The sequence below is a fragment of the Perna viridis genome, chromosome 13, assembly GCF_037379345.1.
Source record: "Perna viridis isolate PV_CMFRI_1.1 ecotype Kerala chromosome 13, ASM3737934v1, whole genome shotgun sequence".
Classification (NCBI taxonomy): Eukaryota; Metazoa; Mollusca; class Bivalvia; order Mytilida; family Mytilidae; genus Perna; species Perna viridis.
In genome coordinates, this window is record NC_142457.1 from 1,848,907 (window position 1) to 1,868,534 (window position 19,628).

Here is a 19,628-nt window from a genome sequence, read left to right on the forward strand (position 1 = left end):
ATAGCAGCTGCTGTCAGTTTTTAATAGGCAAGATTGTGGGGTTTTAAGTTTTGTCTTTTAAAACTTTCTTTTTTTTAATCGATTTCTTTTTTTTAAATTTGTTCAAGTCTTTTTATCTTAATTTATTACTAGTTTCTCTAATTTATGTATAATTTGTGTATATTTATAATACGTGTGTATGTAAAGTGCTTAGAACATTTGTATTGTTATATATCTTGTTTTTAAAATGCCTTTGAATAATACTTTTATGACGTTGCTGGTCAGATTTATAATTCACGAGCTCGTACAGAAGTATGATACATCTTGATGAAAATTATCATATGTTGCACCAACACAATTGTTTATTTCGTGTGTCCATTCATAAATACACTTTTCAGGTGTTGTGAAGTACTTAAATTAAATGGCAAATTTTGCTTGTCTGTACATCAAGGGTCCCTTTACTTTTGCTGTTTGATATTCCTATGTTCTCCACAGTTTTACAGAATCACAGTGTGTAAACATTGGTTTTATCACAGGCTAGCTAACTTTTTGCATACTCTGTCACTGCTTTTTTGTATTTGTTTGATAATTTGATATTTCATTCACTTGTTTTTCATGGTCAGGTTTGTATGTTATGTTTACAAATATGGTTAAACTTTGCATACACTGATTATGATCTTATATGGAGTAATTAGCAGTACAATTTTAATATAATAACTCACTATTGGTTGTCACAGTTGTGTGATATTTATTATTTTGACGTTGACCTTGTTTAAGCTTTATGGCTTAGTGCATGTGTACTATTGTAATAAGATATTACAGTATTTTTGGTAGACAAACACTTATTTTAAGCAAAGTGTTTACATTTGTGGTGTGATTTATTCAACTGTTTATCTTGAGATGATATGTCATTTTATTTTATTAGTATTATTTTGTTTTTGTTTTGACGACTAGATTATTTGAGACTTGTTTGAGTGTGTGTGTGTGTGTGTGTGTGTGTGTGTGTGTGTGTGTTACCGATTGTGCTTGTGTGCTTGTAGTATTCCCGGACTTATACATCAGGTCTACCTTTTGTTTATACTTGTATTATTTTTGGTCATTTTGTACTTTGAGTTGATGGTTAGTTGTATTGGTGATTGCACAGTTGGGTTTACACGTTGACTGGTAGGGACTGTACTTAAATGTTGACGACATTATTCTGATATTCATGTTCGAATATGCATTGAGATTACATTTACATTTCATGCTTATAATTTTTTTTTGTATGAAAATATGTGGCATGATTATCAATATTGCTAGATCAAAGTAAAATTACACGTTTATTAATATTTAATCATACTTGTAATTGAATCTATATATATTTTGTAAATCTGCAAGTACTTCATTCGTGTAACAAGATCGCAGACGTTGCCGAGATATGATGGTTTGATTAAAATTTTGGAGACAATGAAAGTTGATCCATCCAATTCTAATTAAATGGCTAAAACATATTTGCAAGAGCGAGGTAAAAATACTACATACAAAGCAACAAAAGTAAATGAACATGGACCATGTGTACCAGTAGTGTCAGCGTACTCTGCTTGTCTAGAAACACCCGAGTTACTCATGAAAGTCAAGTACCGGATAGACAAAAGAGGATAGAACTATGATACATTGAACAAGTAATCAGGAGAATCAAGGTTATAGCGGCAATCAAAAGAATGAATCCAGGGACAAAGACCAAACATAGAAAACAGATCTAAACAACGAAGTACATAAAGTAACCAAATTCATACATAAAAAAACCAAAAGCAAATGAGCAACTCGGACTCCACTAAAAACTGGGAGCATGGACCAGGTGCATCGGTAGGGTAAGCGTCCTCTGCTTTTCTAGAAACACCCATCGAGTTTCTCATAAAAGGTCAAGTCTGGGGTAGACGAAAGAGGGAAGGAAAACTATGACACGTTGAACAAATCAGTCTTCATGGCGCAAATGAATACACCGTAATGATCGATGAGTTCATGATGACGACCATAAAACTTTTGTAGTGATGACTTCAATCTTGTAGTAACATAACCCTGCTCCAGAAGCGAAGCGTATTTGTTAGAGTTTTAGCGCAATACAAGAGGTCTACGTAGTCTCGGTAAGCTATGGCATAATGTATGAGTTGTGATATAAACATTCCATACGCAGGAGAAAGGAGAGTTGATAATTTGAAGTCATCACGTTTGTCGTAATGTTTGGTCAATAGTTTTCCTTTACCATCGATTTCACGTCTAGGTTAAGATATGAGGCTGATTTCACTGTAGTATCCTTTATCTCAAGTTTTTTGTGGTATATGCGATGTATTAAATCCCCGAAATTAGAATTGTTTTAAGATAATACGTCATCTATATAGCGGAAACTGAGATTAAAGGATATAGCCAAACGATAGATATTCTTTCTTTCGGATCAGATCAGCTATAAAGTCATCCTCATAAGAGTAACGGAATAGGTCAGCAAGTAAAGGGGCACAATTTGTTCCCATTGGAATGCCGACCGTTTGTTGGAAAGCACGTCCAACACACTGAACAAATATGTTGTCGAATAAAAGTTCCAGCATTTTGTAAACATTATTTCTTACAAAGTATGAGGAATCTCTACCAAGAAACATATATTTGTATCTAAGTGTACCATCTTTTTTGAAAAAAAACAACGATGTATAATGTTTTTAAGTCGGCATTTTAACTGAGTATGTTGAATAGAAGTATACAGTGTTGAAAAATTATAGGTTTTAATGCTATTATATTTGGGTAATAATGAGAATACTATTAAATTCATACTATTAACATCAACTTCTGAATCAAAGTATCAACTTATGATATTCATCCCTAATACTTAGTTAATCGAAAAAATCAATCAAATTATGTATACACAATTTAATGTATTTAATTCAAAAATGCGGATGGTTAAACTATCTGACATCATATCGAATTTGCACTACTTGAATAAAATTGGTAATGGTGTATTCAATTTGTCTTATCGGCAATCATGTTCTCTTTTTTCATTTGCCCGAACTTGTACTGAGAAACAAAAGATAAAAAAACTAAAAATGTCACAGCCATTGACGAATAAAACAGCGAAAGAAATACAGCAAAATATTGCTTGTTCAGAACGTGTCATCAATAGGCATTCCAAACCATAGCGCGAATAAAAACAAGACGATGAGAAATGATGTCGAGCTTATAATATACAATGAGTATTTACTGTTATTTTTACAAACGTTTGGATATAAGTAGGTTCTTCGTTTACAAAATGAATAATTTTAGTAAAATAATATGTATTGTACAATTTTCTGAGTAAAAGTATTAAAAATAAGCATTTAATCAAAAGAAATGGAAATGTTTAAAAATATTTTATATTTTTGTTGTGGATCTAGACGTATTTGTATTTATATTTGGAGTATAAAGAGAATGGATATGGTGAGTATGTCAAAAAGATAACAACGCCACCAGGATGCAAATACGAAGTATACTGATATTGAGTGCAGAATTTGGCCAGGGTTAATTAGCCTATTGAAGTATGCTTCTTTGGCTTCTTAATAACTGTGAAACAGTATATAAAAGCTTCTGGAAGGATGCCACTCCCATCAATTGGTAATTTTAATACATTTATATCATTTTAAATAGTCAAGCGACTACTTTTCACGATGTTTTTATTCGTATGATATATTTATATGTTATATCAACTTCAAGATAAAGTATTCAGGCGTTTTCAAGTATATATTTAGCATTGATGCATCATGGTGACTGTTATTGTCTTACTTTAATTTGTCTATTTCGTGTAACTGTCCATTATTTCAGCATTATTTAATTTACTAACATCACGGTGCTTTGCTGAATTAAATAATATTCCCTAGGAGTGAATTGTCTTGATAAGACCACTTTATCACTGTTGTAGGGGAGTCAAATCATTCATTGTTATTATTGCTAGACTTTTATAACGTTTTACTTACTTGCAATCCAGGAACAAAGACCAGACATGGAGAAAAGGCAATTACAACAACAACAAAAAAACATAAAGTAACTTGTATGTAAATAAACTTACTTTAATGATAAATAATACAAACAAAGTAACAAAGGTAAATGAGTAACTTGGACTCCACTAAAACCCTGGAGTATGGACCAGGTACACAGGTAGTGTGAGCGTCCTCTGCTTGTCTAGAAACACCCGCCGAGTTGCTCATGACAGTGAAGTGCCGAAAGGGGATAAGAAAACTATGATACGTTGAATAAATCAGTTTTCATGGTGCAGATGGATACACCGTAACAATCCACGAGTTCATGATGACGACCATAAAACTTCTGTATTGATGACTTCAATCTTGTTGCAACATTACCCTGTTCCAGAAGCCTAATTGTAAGAAGTCTAGCGCGATACAAACAGTTCGTGCAGTTACGGCAAGCTTTTGCATAAAGTATTAGTTGCAATATGAAAACCCCTTAAAATGAGGGATGCAGCTGGAATGGTAGTGCATATTTATTTTCCGGAGCACCTAATGTCAGTCAATTTTTGTGGGAGGATATATTGCAGGTATTTTAGTTTTTTTTCTTTTTTTTTTGTATTGTTTACTTTATATTCTCTTTCCATGTACTCTTTTTTCATTCAGTTTGCTACATTGTTTACGCAGATCGTCTTTACTTCCTTCTTTCACGCTCAGGTCATAAACTGGGATTTTGACGTATTTGCAGTACGCATTTGTTGACGCTTATTTTTTATATCGATATTTGACTTTGTTTGGGATATGTACTTTATTGGCCATCAACCGAAATAACCGTCTACAAATTTCAAAAATGAAGAGTAAAATCAATGTCAATTGATTGTTTTATTCTGCTGAATGATAAATACACATTGGGATTTAACCATTATTTGGTTATATCAACAAATACGGACGCTTAATTGAATTTTTGTTATGTGTTTATGTGGTTACATCGGCTTTGAGCGATCATTCGTTCTCTTGTATGAATGATTATTATTGTAGACGAATTAATAAATATATTACCATTAGTTCATTTGGAGCCAATTAAAATCATGTATATGTTGTTAAATCGTACAATTAAAATAATGTGAAATCCTTAAAAGCGTTAATACTTTTCCCACTCGCATAGTTTTTTTTTTATACTTTTTAGTAGTAATGGTTGTACTGTATGTACTTGCAGATTAAAGAAAAACAATCTATTGTTGAAAAAAAATATCTAATTATTATGAATTATTTGAATGAATCAAACCTGAATAATACAGCGGGAATAGACATAGGCAGTTATAAAACAAACAGCTGAATCTACGAGTTATTTCAGTTTTAGTTGAAATTATCCTATGAAAACAAAATTCAATGTATGCTTCAGCAATCTCTTTTTTGTGAACAAGACACTTACTGTCGTTTTGCAAATTTGGTTCATTACAAAAAAATAACATATGGTACATTTAAAAACATAACCGTTAAATATCACAGAACCTTAACTAAATGTGCTTTCATTTAAAAAGAATATTATATTTTAAGTTTGTGTATTTCACTATTATAATTCAAAACATCGTTTTATGAATAATAAATTCAAATTAAGATAGATCTTTGCATTTGATTGAAGACGTGTCTTCTTAGTGTCATATTCTAAGCTGCCATTGTTCTTTCAGCAAATCCTCCAACAGAAACGAGTGACGTCGATCATCATGAACAGTGCAACTAAACATATCTTTAACAAAAATCAAGCATGGTCGTTACAAATAAGAAAGAAATATCACATTTAAGCAGCGTTTTAATTGAAATTTAATCATAGAAAGGACACAATAATCGTCACAGAGAATAAAGCCGTTACATCGAAGAACAAACCAGCACAAAAGTAATTTTTTAGGGAAAAAAGTAAATGGTTCGTATTCTACAAGCTTAAAAAAGTTTCACTGTAAATGTACCTTCTCCCACAGTTATCCTTATATTTATAATCTTCTTTCTCGTGTATCCCTTGCTTGACATAAGGTGAGCTTTTCCGCGGGTGTTTTTAAAGGCAGGATAAGCTTATGCTACCCATACCCCTGGTCTGTTCTATGCTCCCATATTTTCGTAGAGTCCAGATAACTTACTAACTTTTGCTTTTACGACTTATTTTGCTCATTTCTTTTCTCTGTATTTTTTAATGATAATTTTTATCATTTGATTATATTCTGAATATGCAATTTCCCTTGATTTTCCTTTAAAAGAAAGCACGAGTTCTTGGGATCATCTGTTAAAGTGTCAATTTTGTAATTCAAATTGCTAAATATCTAAATTACTTACGGTACGTTACGGTCTAATATAGGTCTTCTGATTTTGTACTGAAAAAAACTAACCCTTTTATTATCAAGTGTAATATAAAATGTTGCTTATAATTCTGCAGGATATTCTGAAGAACACTTGGAAAGAACAATAACGTTTGCGTATTGGCATCAATGTGGGTAAGATACAACAACGACAACATACTATGTCACTTAAATATCTTATAAAAAAGAGGCAAATGATAGGTATCATATAAATGACTGTACGGAACGCAACCAGTGCTGTTTGTTTGTTTTTTTTTTTTTCAAAAAATGCTTTTCGGAATTTGGATCAATTTCAAACTACGTTATTAGATTGATTGATTGATTGTTGGGGTTTAACGCCTGAGCAGCAATATTTCGGCTATATTCAGGCGATAAACATGAAAGGGATGATAAAATGAATATGAAATGATGATGATGAAATGAAAAATAGGGACGGGACACAAGGATAATAGGGTCGACAAATTTTAATTGCCACAAGAAATAGAGAGGAATGGATAGGGTCGGGCAATTTATCCTCCTGTGGCGGAGCGCAAAGGTTCCTATTCCTATCGAATACCACAGCAGGGTTTTTTAACGTGCGAGGAACGTGTAATCTTTCCCAACACGGTGCATCACTATGGTTTGCGGTCAGGTTTTCCGTATTATAGCCTGACAACCCCAGCATGTAAGACGCCAGGGGTACCCCATTCCACCACCTGGGTCACACAACCCAGTTGCTCTGTGGGCACAGCGGGTAGCACCCCAGCTAGGTTTCCGAACACTATTTACCCGGCTTTTACGACAAGATTAACGCTGCTGCAGGCCTATTTTTTGGACACCCGGACCTGCACGGGGCTATGTATTAGATAGGAGGCGTTTATGAAAAAAGTGAAATATAACTACATATTGTTCTTTAAGAACACGTTACTGTTAATATTATTGATAACTGATACAAAACAGTGGACACCCTGTCTAATTTCATTTTTGTCACCTATTGGAGATAGTGTCAAAAGGTGAATAAACATAAGTTACCGATCATGGAAAATGTATAATTAAAAATGTGCATTAGTTACCGATGACCCGGGTTCTATCATACTGTATGGGTTACGTCCAGATTGGTCCATCCTGGTGGATTGTCCTAAACTTGGTTGATAAATAACTACCTGTAATAACATTCACAATGTTCATACATAAAAGAAAAATACAGGAAGACAGAAACTGTATAATTTTAATTTTGACTTATTTTAACTATTATTATAACAACAAGATGTCACGCTATATTATGTTAAGAACATCCCCAATTGGACTTTTACGGTAAACAGGGAGAAGATAGACCAACAACCTGGAAAGGCAAGGCCCGATAATAGTCATCAAGCAAACTAATATACCAATTATCTAAGCATATACATCTATTTTCCGCCGGACTCTTATAACATCTTCTCTCTCTCTCTCTCTCTCTCTCTCTTCGCTTTACTATTACCAAATTCATCTAAAACAATGCTAAACATGAGCGTACCTATGAAATCAAATAGATATAATGTATTAATATATTCAAAATATCATGTATGAGGTAATTACCAATGTCAATGACCTGATATCCGTAATTATAATACTTGAGATAGATTTTAAGATATATCGCTACATGTACGACATTGTTTGTACTTGAATATATTACAAGGACACCAGATATATATATCGTATTGACAGATCGTCCTTCTAATACAAAGGAAGACGATCTGTCAATAATATATGATAACAAGTATTGGATATAATTCAAAAATAGTACCTAATTGTGATTAGTTTAAATTAAAATCACAAGTGGTGGATAATGTTTGTTGTACATGACATAATTTGTTAAGTTAGATAAATGTTGAAACAGTTAGGTCCGAGCAATACGTTCAATGTCACAACCAGTCACCGTTTTAATTTGTTTTGTTGAAAATAGTTTATCGTATTTCGATTAAACAAAACTACTTTCGCATCAACACTGAAATTGATTGATTGAAACTTTGTTTGTTCACAAAACATGACTCACATTTCCTACATCCGGCTCGTCTATCTTTCTGTATGGATTCGAGTCCTTTTCGTAGTTATAGTGATGCCCTGCATTCCTGCCATCAGGTTCAAAACGTTGCATCTGCATGTCACCCTGGTAAGAATTATAGGCTGAATTAGGGTAGACTGGTTGAAGGTTTGGTACGTTTTCAATTTGTGAGTTTTCACGTTGTAAAACTTCTTTGATATCATCAGTATAACTGTGCAACGTCAGGATATAAATACAGTGATTAAAATTTCCAAAACTAAACACACACAAAAATATAAAACAAAGCAATGACTATCACTGTATCTAGGATAAATTAACGCTAACGTTATATTTCTTTCAATTATTAATACTTTAGGCGTACTTAGGTCACGATACGTTGTCATAATTTAATAAGCAACATAGCAAAGAGGTATCCAAATTAATCATTCAGAATGACCAATTGTAATGTGCGAAATAGACCGTATAGGTGTTTTACCAATATACGTATAAGTATTATAACGTGATATAGACGATCCATGTACGCAATGTAGACAGCAGAATACAACTACACATGAAACTCTAAGAGAAGTATAAGAAGAAGACACCACACGAAGACTAATGACTTGTAATATGAACACCAACAAAAAACGAGAGTGACATAAGCGACATCTCTCATACTGCAAGAAGGTAAAATTCGGAATTCTTCCGTCGTGATAATACTAACGAAGCCTGAAAAGCTTTGACTTTATCGTAAGAAAAGTATTGAAAAATATCATCATAGTATCATCATGTTTGTCATAATTATATAAGGGTTCGATTTCAAATGTCCCGTTACATCTATGTGAAGATTAAGTTCTGGGTATCAGCAGAGCTTGTATTAATTTTTCCTTTACTTCAAGTTTATGTTGGTAGGTTAAAGGAATCAGGATATTGCAGTGACAAAACAGTCATTTACACAAAGAACATTGAAATAAAAGGATTACGTTAGTTACTATTCTTGTTAGAATTACTTCTAGTAAACACTTAAATCAACAGGAAAATAAAAAGACATCGGTCAAGAATTGCACACAATATGGTAAAATCTATTGGAACAATTTGAATCAGTGAGTATACATTGTAAATGTATAAAAAAAATTGGTGAATAAGATCAAGTGAAACTTTGGTTAGTGTCATTTACAAGTACAGCTTTTTAATATATTTACAAAGAGTAATCTACATGATCAAGGGAACCACGATAGTGGAAATCAAAAGAATGTAACCCAAGGACAAAGACCAGACATAGAAAACATACAAAGTAACAAAAGTAAATGAGCAACTAGGACTCCACTAAAACAGGGAGCATGGACCAGGTGCACCAGAAGGGTAACTGTCCTCTACTTTTCGAGAAACGAGCTGCTCATAAAAGGCACTGGGTAGACGAAAGAGGAAAGGAAAATTATGACAGGCTGATCTAATTTCTTGTTGTATGGTACTGATGGATATACCATAACGATCTACGAGTTCATTATGACAAAATAAAAAGGTAGAAATACCTAATTTAAAAAATCGTTTCTGTCAATTATACAAAAGATACCTAAATTTCAAGAACAATCCAATATAAACAAGAAATGGTTCATTATTTTGCACTACAAAAATGTACAAAGGTATCGTTAAGAATGTAGTTACTGGGCAAAGGTTAAAGTTCATTCGGAATATTTGACCAACTATGTTCAATGTAACGTATTTCGCACATAGACATGATGTTGTTAAGTTATGACGATATGTTTTTCATGAATATCTGACATTGTCTTAATCATGGCATTGTTAAAAAAGAGTGGCGGGTTTAAGAAGTTATGGATGTTTTAAGACTTCGATTTCATTCATATTACACATTTTGAAAGTTTTTGTTTTGTTTTGTTTTTTTTAAGTTTGTTTCAAACTGGTATTAAAAAACTTGCGGTGATTTGGATATTGAACAAGACTATCTTGCAATGATGTTTAAGCAGGTTTTAGGTTTTAAAATATATATTCAACACGGTGGAAATATTTACTCTTCCAAAAATTAGTTGAAACTTATATTAATTATGTCCGAATATTTTCATATTATTACCAATTTTTTTTTTATTTTCATTTGAAACTTAAATCTAGCTTTATGAAACTATCAGCCTTTACAAACCTCATAAACTTACGTAGTATTATCTGTGAATATTAATCTATTCATTTCATTGATATATTTGAGATAGTGCTTCATAGGGTTCCAAAGGCTAGTTGATGTATGAAGAAGGTTTGAAATTTATGATTATGTAATCAATGCTACTTATCAATATGTCATGTATGGTATACATATAAGGCTGTGCATTTAAATAAAATTCTATCTATCTATCTATCTATCTATCTATCTATCTATCTATCTATTTTTTTAACGAAATCTGTCTTTTATACGCCTGTTTATAATTTTTAATGCCAATTAGAGGAAGAACAAGGTCAAGTGGACACTCGAACTTGTCAACGCATCACAATATTTTGTAGCAAAAATGGGCTTAAATCTTTTTCAGACGTGGAATTCCATTGCACAAAAAAATGTACAAAGTGTATGCCCTGAAATATACTCAAGAGGTATGCATAGTAGTAGAATTTTTACCTTTATCATCGAAGTAAATAGATATACTTACTTGTGTATATAATCCCTTTTCTTTGCAAGTTTTAGTTTTCTACACACACATACAAGAGCTATGAGTAATATTAAAACTATAGCTCCCCCTGAGCCTGCAGCTATACCTAAATATAATAATTTCATTCTGATTTTTCCTGATGTTAGTTTAAAGTGTAAATACAGTTTTGAAACTTAATAACAGCAATTTAATGTAACTTTATTTTGTGTTTCGCTGAATATATCAAAATTACTTTATATTCATTTATTTTTTACACCTAAAAATTCAAGACTTACTCCGTTCATGTTTACTTAGAAGTGAAAACGAAGGGAAATAACTCTAACTCGAATTGTTATATGTTTTTTGCCTGATTAATTTGTTGGTATAGGTAAATATAATAGATATATTGATTTTCTATGTTTTGATTATCATTATTATCATGTGTGTCAGTTTGCACAGACATTTACTAGTTAGTTTGGAAAACTTTACTCCGAAAAAGACCTACCATAATATTATTTAAAAAATGTTCTGGAAACTCGCACAATACCTTAGATAAATCATATCAGAATATTTTCATATTGTTTCCGAATTGTTTTTTTTTTATTTCAGTATCAAACGGTACCTTAAATCGAGCTTTTTGAAACTATCAGTTTTTACAAACCCCATATTTACGTATCATCATCTATGAATATTTATATATTTATTGTTCTGATATATCTGAGATATTTATAATTGATATAGCTTCATAAGCCTCTAAAGGCTGTTTGATGTGAGTAAAATGTTTTAAATTTAAAGAATGATTATTCGTGTAGGTTAACTCTTAAGAACATTTATCTTAACACCATAGTTATTAGGTATTTAAATCAAAAACAAGAGTTTATTATAAAATATATAACTCATTACACAACTAACTGATACCTAAAATATCGGTCTTTGTGAATTTTTCAGCAGGAATAGGTGTTTTTGTTGTTGGTAATGGTGATGTATCGCATTGGTCATGTACGTATTTAATCGTTGCATCAGTTGTACATCTGTTAAAAATAAACACAGTAAATAAGAGGTCAAATATCACATGCGTACTTATTGTTTTAAAGCAGTCCTAAAAAGGTTTAGGGTTTTTTGTTAAAAACGTCCATTGCTTTAATACAAATCTTGCAATAAAAAAAAATAATAGATAACCTCATCACTATAACAATCTAAAGACCACGGTCACCAGTGTGTGCCAAAAAGCACTGCCTTTAATCGATTTAAACTTTCCTAAAGCCTGTAAACAATGAACTTACATGTTTTTGTCAGAAATTTTGAATAAAGGCCGTTCTACAAGCAATTTCATGTTTTAACATGATCGTTAAATTTTATATGATAGACAATAAAAAAGTTGTGATTGTAAATTTCCATTCCTGTATTATAATATTTCACAATAATGTTTGACCGATAGCTTTTTATTACGAGACTTAAACATTTCATATGTGTTTGTTTTTTTTTTTTACAAAATCAACAATACTTTAATTCATACATTATCAGGAGGTATATATACAGAATGTGAATTGTCCCCCTCAAACTGTCTAACATGATTGCCCTACTTTGCATAAAATCTAAAATCAATAACAAAAAACTGATTGTGTAACAGAACTCCTCACAAGAAATAGTGAAATATTACATTTCCTTTGATTGTGTATTTTCATATCAAGCTCAGCTTGATTTTCATAACCTATCAGCTAATCGATATGTAATGCTTCGATTTGCAACACATATATGATATATAAGATCATAATTAAATACAAAAATCAGTAGTCTAATTCGTCTACTTACACACAATGGACTTTTCCATCGTTGTCAGAAAAGCAGTGTCCATTTGATCCACATTTGTCCTTATTTTCGTGTTGTTCACATTTGTCCACACATGAAGGCGTTTTAGGAGAGACCCATTTAAAGACTTCGTGAGGTGAACAAACTGTCTTAGGAATTAGATCACTGACTGTAAAATTATCGATGACACTGCCATAATTGACATAAAAACCGGAGTATGGATAAGAGTTAGAATTGTGGCTAAATGTAATGTTGTCCCGAACATTTGTACCGGTATGTGAAAGTGTTTCGTCAGGTTACTGCATGTTTTATTGTTCTTTTACTTCAAAATTTAATTGTAAAAGTTGTAAGCAAATACAAGAATGTATTTATACGGAACTTGAAACTTCAAAAGAAAATAATATCTATTTAGTTATAGACGGTCAGTCGTTATTTGACGTCAAAACGAAGTTGATATAAAATACATGACGGGAAAAATGAGTAAATATGATTTAAATAATTTTTACATTAAAAAATATCCTACATTTCAGGTCCAAACAGCATCTGTGCCGATGGCATTCAGAATTTAAAATTTGAATTAGGAATTATTAAATACTATGTTGTTTTAACCCATCAATGACTAAGGAATCAAAAATGTTGTTGAAATTGATAAATGATGCTATCTTTGTATACATTAGGAGCTTCTTGAGATATGAATTACAACATTTTGTCATACATGTTGAACATTACCATTCAAAATATTTAAACTCGCAGCAATTGTTTTCGCTGTTTCCACAGTAAAATCTGAAATGTTCGTTGGTAATAAAGTTTGGTTCGCCAGTGCCTGAACTATGTTTTGTGCTTTCAGTTCTGTTGTAGGTGTATGTAATATCAATGCATGGTGACATTTAATAGAGCCATTCCTGGAACATAACAAGTATGGGCTATTTTAGTATTAAATGTTTCAACCATTTGAAAGGTTGTATGAGTGATTTCAAGCGGTATTTGATTTTTCGTATTTCCTTTGACATATGAATAGATAATACTAATAGTAAACAGATTTTTTGTACCACAGAACGCTGAAAGCATTATTCAAATCTACAAAATACAGCTTTGACCATTAATGTCTAGCGTAGATATAGCAAGAACAAATTTTATCACCAGATATCGGATGCTTTAAACGTCGGTATTTTACTAAATAGGTCAGTTTAACAATAGATATAGGTTATACAAACAACTTATACTTTAATATTGTCATGATGGTAGTCAAAAATGTTTGACTTGATGACTTACAACCTATGGTAACATAATAATGCATTTACGCAATTTATAGAGTTCAAAGGAGTACAAGTACTATACAAATTTAAACGTTCAGTGTTTAAACTCTTTATCAGGAGCGGAAGGAATGTGTTTAATGCAGATGAATAAAACATTACGATACATATTGGAGAAGCCATAGCAGTTACCGTGAACTGGTCAGATTATCTGCCATTGTTATGGATAAATGATAATGTTTGAACTTACTCAAATGTTATGTTGCTAATTCTAACAAATGAATGGGGAAGTAGTTCGCTGTAGTGGAGTGTCAACTATAAAATAATATAAATGTCACATTTAATTCTACGATCAAATAAAAATAAGTGTATTTTACCATAAGATATCAGAGTAACTTGTGTGAGCTTTAGAAACACTAGGATCAGTGACGAAACATTTTTGTATCATTAATTCAGCGTATCGATTAAAATGTTATTGATTGTTTAGATGAAATTAGATTATTATCGGAGTACCATTAAAGGAATCTGAACCTATCTCTCAAACAACAAAATGCGACGTGTAGGCCTCAGTGAATTATTTCTACTTCTTTAAATGAACATTGAAGATTAAGTTTTAATAAACAAACAAAAATTTATTACACCACATTCGTTTCATATTACCTTAAATTTTCTATTGTTTGCGATTATCAAATGAATAAGTTTCAAAGGAAATAACTGCTAAAATACATACAGAATCATTAAATATCTGTGATACACGTTTATATTCGTTGGATGTTGTATTTTCCAGACTTTTATTGAAAGTATCATTAACAATAACGACACGTTTAACGTCTACAGTACTGCCCTCTGTAAAACACAAATCTTGATATTACAGATCGATTTAGCTATGAATCAACTTATAACATTTGAATCAATTTGAAGTATCAATTGAACAAAGATAAATACCAAGTACCACTTTAAAGTAAACACAATAATTATATTTTGACTAAAAGGGTGGTCCTGGAGAAATTGGTGGATACCGTTGTCCTTGTGTTCAAGAGAACATCATGAGTATGTACTTCAACCTGGTGATTTATGTTATATTTCAGAATTAAAAAAAACATAATAACATTAATAAGAAAAACAGTACGATAATCGAAAACATATAAACGTTTAAAAGGTATGAACCAGACAGTTTTGATAATATGGGTGGCACATGGTAAATTCTATTCTCTAAATGTGTTCCAATGAACTGTTTGGTCAAATTAGTATGTCAAACAGTATAAAGATTTTTTAAATCGACCATGGATGGCTTAGAGAATGATTTTAGAATTCCCTAACAAAGCAACCATATTTTGTACAAAATAAAGAGTTATCTCTCTTTTTTCAATGAATTTCAATGTTTATTGATTTGACTAATCTATTCCAGTGTTGCACTGAATCAAACACCAACATTTAAACGAAATTGTCATGTACTACTCACTGCCTGTTTTTTTTTTATTGTGCTGCTATTTGTTTTAATTTTTTTTTGTTTTAATAGACATCCTCTTTATTTCAAAGATATATTGAAAACATGTAAATATGAGGTTAATGACGACTCGATTCAATGCAAAAATTGTTTCATACCTAGATTTATTTTTCGATGTCTTTGTGTTGTTGTGGTCTGAATAGTGGATACCTCAGCTGAAACTGTTGTGTTGTTTGAAGGTAATGTAGTTAAACGTGTGGAAGTTAATGGGTTGTCGGTTGTAAGTACAATAGCACTAGCTGAACTGTGTTTAGTTGAATTAATTGAAGCTGAAGTAACTGTAGTTGGTGTGTCCTTAGTTGAAGTTACAGCAGCTGACGTTTTCTCGGTTGAAATAACTGCGGCTGACGTTTCCTCAGTTGAAATAACTGCCGCTGACGTTTTCTCGGTTGAAATAACTGCAGCTGACGTTTCCTCAGTCGAAGTTACTGCCGCTGACGTTTCCTCAGTTGAAATAACTGCAGCTGACGTTTCCTCAGTCGAAGGTACTGCAGCTGACGTGTCCTCAGTTGAAATAACTGCGGCTGACGTTTCCTCAGTTGAAATAACTGCAGCTGACGTTTCCTCACTTGAAGTTACTGCAGCTGACATTTCCTCAGTTGAATTTTCTGTAGATGATGTGTAGTTACTTGAAGTAACTGTGTCATTAGAATTGAGATCTGTAGTAAACATGATAAAAAACACATAAACGTTTATTGTATTCGGCACAACTCAATGTATATTAAATTGTCCGATCTTTGAATATAAAACTTGACATACATACCAGTATTATAGTCTTAATTTTTCTAATGTAAAAACGTAATGTCCTTTTAAATTGATATGTATGTAGAAAAATATGGAGTTGTCTAAAAAGTGATGTTGTCCTGGATTAATTGAAATTTTAAACGGAACTAGACAATGTTATTTTATTGCAAAACAAGGGTAACAACAAAATTACTGAACACTAATCCATAATCAAGTCAACTCTAAATTAAATCTGGCAAAACAGATATTACACCACATGAGCAGCTGGTACCCGAATGTTCCCGACATAATACAGACATTTCAAAGCAAGTAAATTTGTAAATGTAAAAATGAACATGTATAACCATTAAATGTCAATGATTCTGATATAATTATACTTTACCCACCTAAAGATGTGGTATGAGTTTCATTAGTATGTATCGTTTCTGTTGAAGTACAAGATACATGCATAACACAGGTTGTCAAGACATGGCAGGCGACCAGAAATAAAAGACCTAAAAAACAGATTTGCTTTAAGAATCAGAAAAAAAATTTTCTTTGGTTTTCTCACAATAGAGATTCATCATATTTCATTGCAAGTTGTAAACACTGACAGATTTTTTCTACTTACAACAAGTGAAACAGGTGGTTCAAAATGATAAATACCGTTGCTGCCTATATCAATCTGAATTTTAATTTCAATTCGAAGTGATATAGAAAACCGAATCGTTTGTGAATTGACCATTCTAATGTGTGATTTGCTTGTTCATAGTATTATGACTTTATGATTTGATACATGTAATTAACTTTGACACCGGGAAATATGATATTTCTATTATTTGTTTATAAATGGTTAAATACAGCATCGACTTAGAGGAACCTTAAAGTGACTACATTGATACCTAATTAAAAATGAGTACTAAATGAATATTGTTATGGTGTTTTGATAAGTGCTTGAACGAGTTGAAGTCAATCAAAAGGATTACATTCCTGTACAAAACAGTAAGACACATGGTTGTACGTTGTATGCGTCTGCTAAAACCTAAAGTATATGGATTTGACATTGATTCTGGCTCTTTATAACATTCTTTGTATTATACCATATTACAGCATTATCCTATGTTTGTCTGTTGTTTCAGTATTATATTCTAAAGCAATTATATTTTCCTTATATGTTCTTGATAATTGATGAATCAAGATGGACGGGGATATCCCAAAAATATCAAACCATGACTATTATATCAGTGACACGGAACTCATATCTATCAAAAAAGCAAATTGATATTTTCAAAAGACATGGATGAAATTGCGTTTTTCGATACTTACCTTTAACATCCATGTCGTATTACAATGTGACCGGTAATCTGCAAACAGAATACGAATTTTACTTTGATTTTTTTTGTAAACTTGCTATGACTGAATAAGGAGAGAAATGTGTTAAAAAGAGAAATCGAGGGAACCAAGATTTGAGTGAAAATCAAAAGAATATCTTTCAAGGACAAAATATAGAAAGGGAATGGACACACACCAAAGAACATGAAATAAACAAAATAACACACACAAAGCAACCGAAGTAAATGCACAAACCCGGACGTCACTAAATAAACGAGTTGCATAAGAAATGTCACTTCCGATGAAGAAGAAAGGGAAAAGGAAAACTATAACATAGTTAACGAATCGGTGCAGATGGATACACCACGAGTTTATGATGACGACCATAAAACGTTTATAATAGTGACTTTGATCTTGTAGCAACAAAAGTAATCGTTCCCCACTTAATAAGAACAATATATAACGAGCGTATGTATGGAGTAGATGTCGAAAAGACAACAACGCCACCCAGATGGAAATGTCACCACAAGACCTATAAATGGTTTTCAATAAACGATGAGGAAACCCGCACACCGCGAGCAGGCTGCAAATGGCCTCAAAATATCATTATATACAGGTTCAGCAAAAACGTTGCCCCTATATATTCAAGTAACATAAAAATCTACTAAAGGTGAAAACGAAACAAAACAAACAGGGACCAGGAAATCCTGACTTATTACAGACGCAAAAATACGCACCTAAAACAAACTTGTTACACCTTAACTCAATGCGTAAAAATACCACAAAAAACATAACCTTTATTATTTTGAAAATTATCTCAATACGGTATTGATAAGGTCAACATTTGTAGATTAAGGACCCACTGAAAACTTGTGGTATTTACAAACAGATGATATACTGACTTGATGTTTGTGCTTTAGAACTAAACGTTATGAAACTAAATACAAATAATTTATGGATTGTGACGAGGTTATGCTTTGTTTCGTTTCTTTAGCTACAAAGCTTTGTATGATTATTATCTCCAGAATTACTTGGTCAAAAATTAAACAAAAACGGTATTCAATTTTTTTCTATAAAAGTAGGTTCCAGTCCAAATTGCAATTCTTAATTAAAACGTTATTTTTTTTAATCGAATACTGCTCACGACAATACAGAATAGAAAGTATCTTAACTAGTATTTTCAATATAGACAATATATACAATGTCATATAGTTTATACACTTAAAAGTATGTTGTTATATGAGCCGTTTGGAATTTAAACAGTTTGAATTGAAATCCGTATTTTTTTAGAATAAAACGAACATGCTGTCATTTAACATTATTACACTTCTATTCAAATGAAATTTTGGTTAACTCCTTGTATGTCTTCATATACAATCACATTTACAATTTTAAATAATGTATATTATTTGTATGAAGAAAATATAAATTATTAGCTATTAACTTATATTAAAACTATTTATCAAAAACATCATATTTGTGCACTTACATTCAGAGAAGATGACTATTACTTTCGAATAATATCCATTGAAAGCACAGCACTTCAAATTGAAAGTAACGATTAAAACGTATTGTATTTGTTTAATGGATCGAATATCGTTTAAAATATGTCTTGCAAACACATTTAGGGTATTCGTTTTCAAATCCACCAAAAATCAGCACGAGAAAATAACCACACCTTAAATGACTATAATACACTACAGTTTTATCAGAAACATATTGATAAAACCAGGTGATATCAAATAAGATAGCAATATTCAATAATTGACTAGTAAGGACAAATTTATAAATGATCAAATTGAAATACTATCGAAGAAAAGGTTGTCTACCCGGTGGTTCAATGTGTTTTTTAACATTTGCTAATTTTGAAAATTTGGTACAAGCATTTTATAAGTAGTCAAAATGTTCAAATGTATGGTGAAGATTTTGTCCGCATTTGACTGGAACATTGTTATTTGTTAATACAGACGAAACAAAATATCATTTCACTTTTTTTCTACCCTTCCAATTCAGAGTAGATGCTTTGTAGCATTGTTACTTTGTAAATTCTAGGTATTATGCGGGATTCTACATATTTCTAAAA

The 19,628-nt window shown here is 31.7% G+C and overlaps 1 protein-coding gene across 2 annotated transcripts; it reads right to left on the reverse strand.

Annotated features, from left to right (window-relative positions):
- Positions 1-4,808: 4,808 nt before the first annotated feature.
- LOC148599191 (uncharacterized) lies at positions 4,809-19,262 on the reverse strand. Of its 2 annotated transcripts, XM_088558093.1 has the most exons (14): positions 19,035-19,261; positions 17,540-17,577; positions 16,621-16,728; positions 15,589-16,149; positions 14,714-14,829; positions 14,234-14,298; positions 13,460-13,632; positions 12,734-12,899; positions 11,840-11,952; positions 10,943-11,048; positions 8,304-8,523; positions 7,342-7,431; positions 6,267-6,304; positions 4,809-5,688 (listed from the first exon to the last, which is right to left on the reverse strand). In XM_088558093.1, exons 2-14 carry the CDS (start codon positions 17,550-17,552, stop codon positions 5,679-5,681), a joined length of 1,779 nt encoding a protein of 592 aa, XP_088414219.1. In that variant the 5' UTR covers positions 17,553-17,577; positions 19,035-19,261; the 3' UTR covers positions 4,809-5,678. The 2 variants fall into 2 exon arrangements, with proteins under 2 accessions (XP_088414219.1, XP_088414220.1); XM_088558094.1 differs by lacking the exons at positions 13,460-13,632; positions 14,234-14,298; positions 14,714-14,829 and having other exon boundaries at positions 19,035-19,262.
- Between the last annotated feature and the right edge of the window lie 366 nt (positions 19,263-19,628).

Coding starts and splice junctions, on each gene's coding strand:
- LOC148599191 (XM_088558093.1), bottom strand. Junction 16,150..16,620: donor AACTCATACCACATCTTTAG/GTGGGTAAAGTA, acceptor TGTTTACTACAG/ATCTCAATTCTAATGACACA. Junction 14,299..14,713: donor CACAGATATTTAATGATTCT/GTATGTATTTTA, acceptor ATTATTTTATAG/TTGACACTCCACTACAGCGA.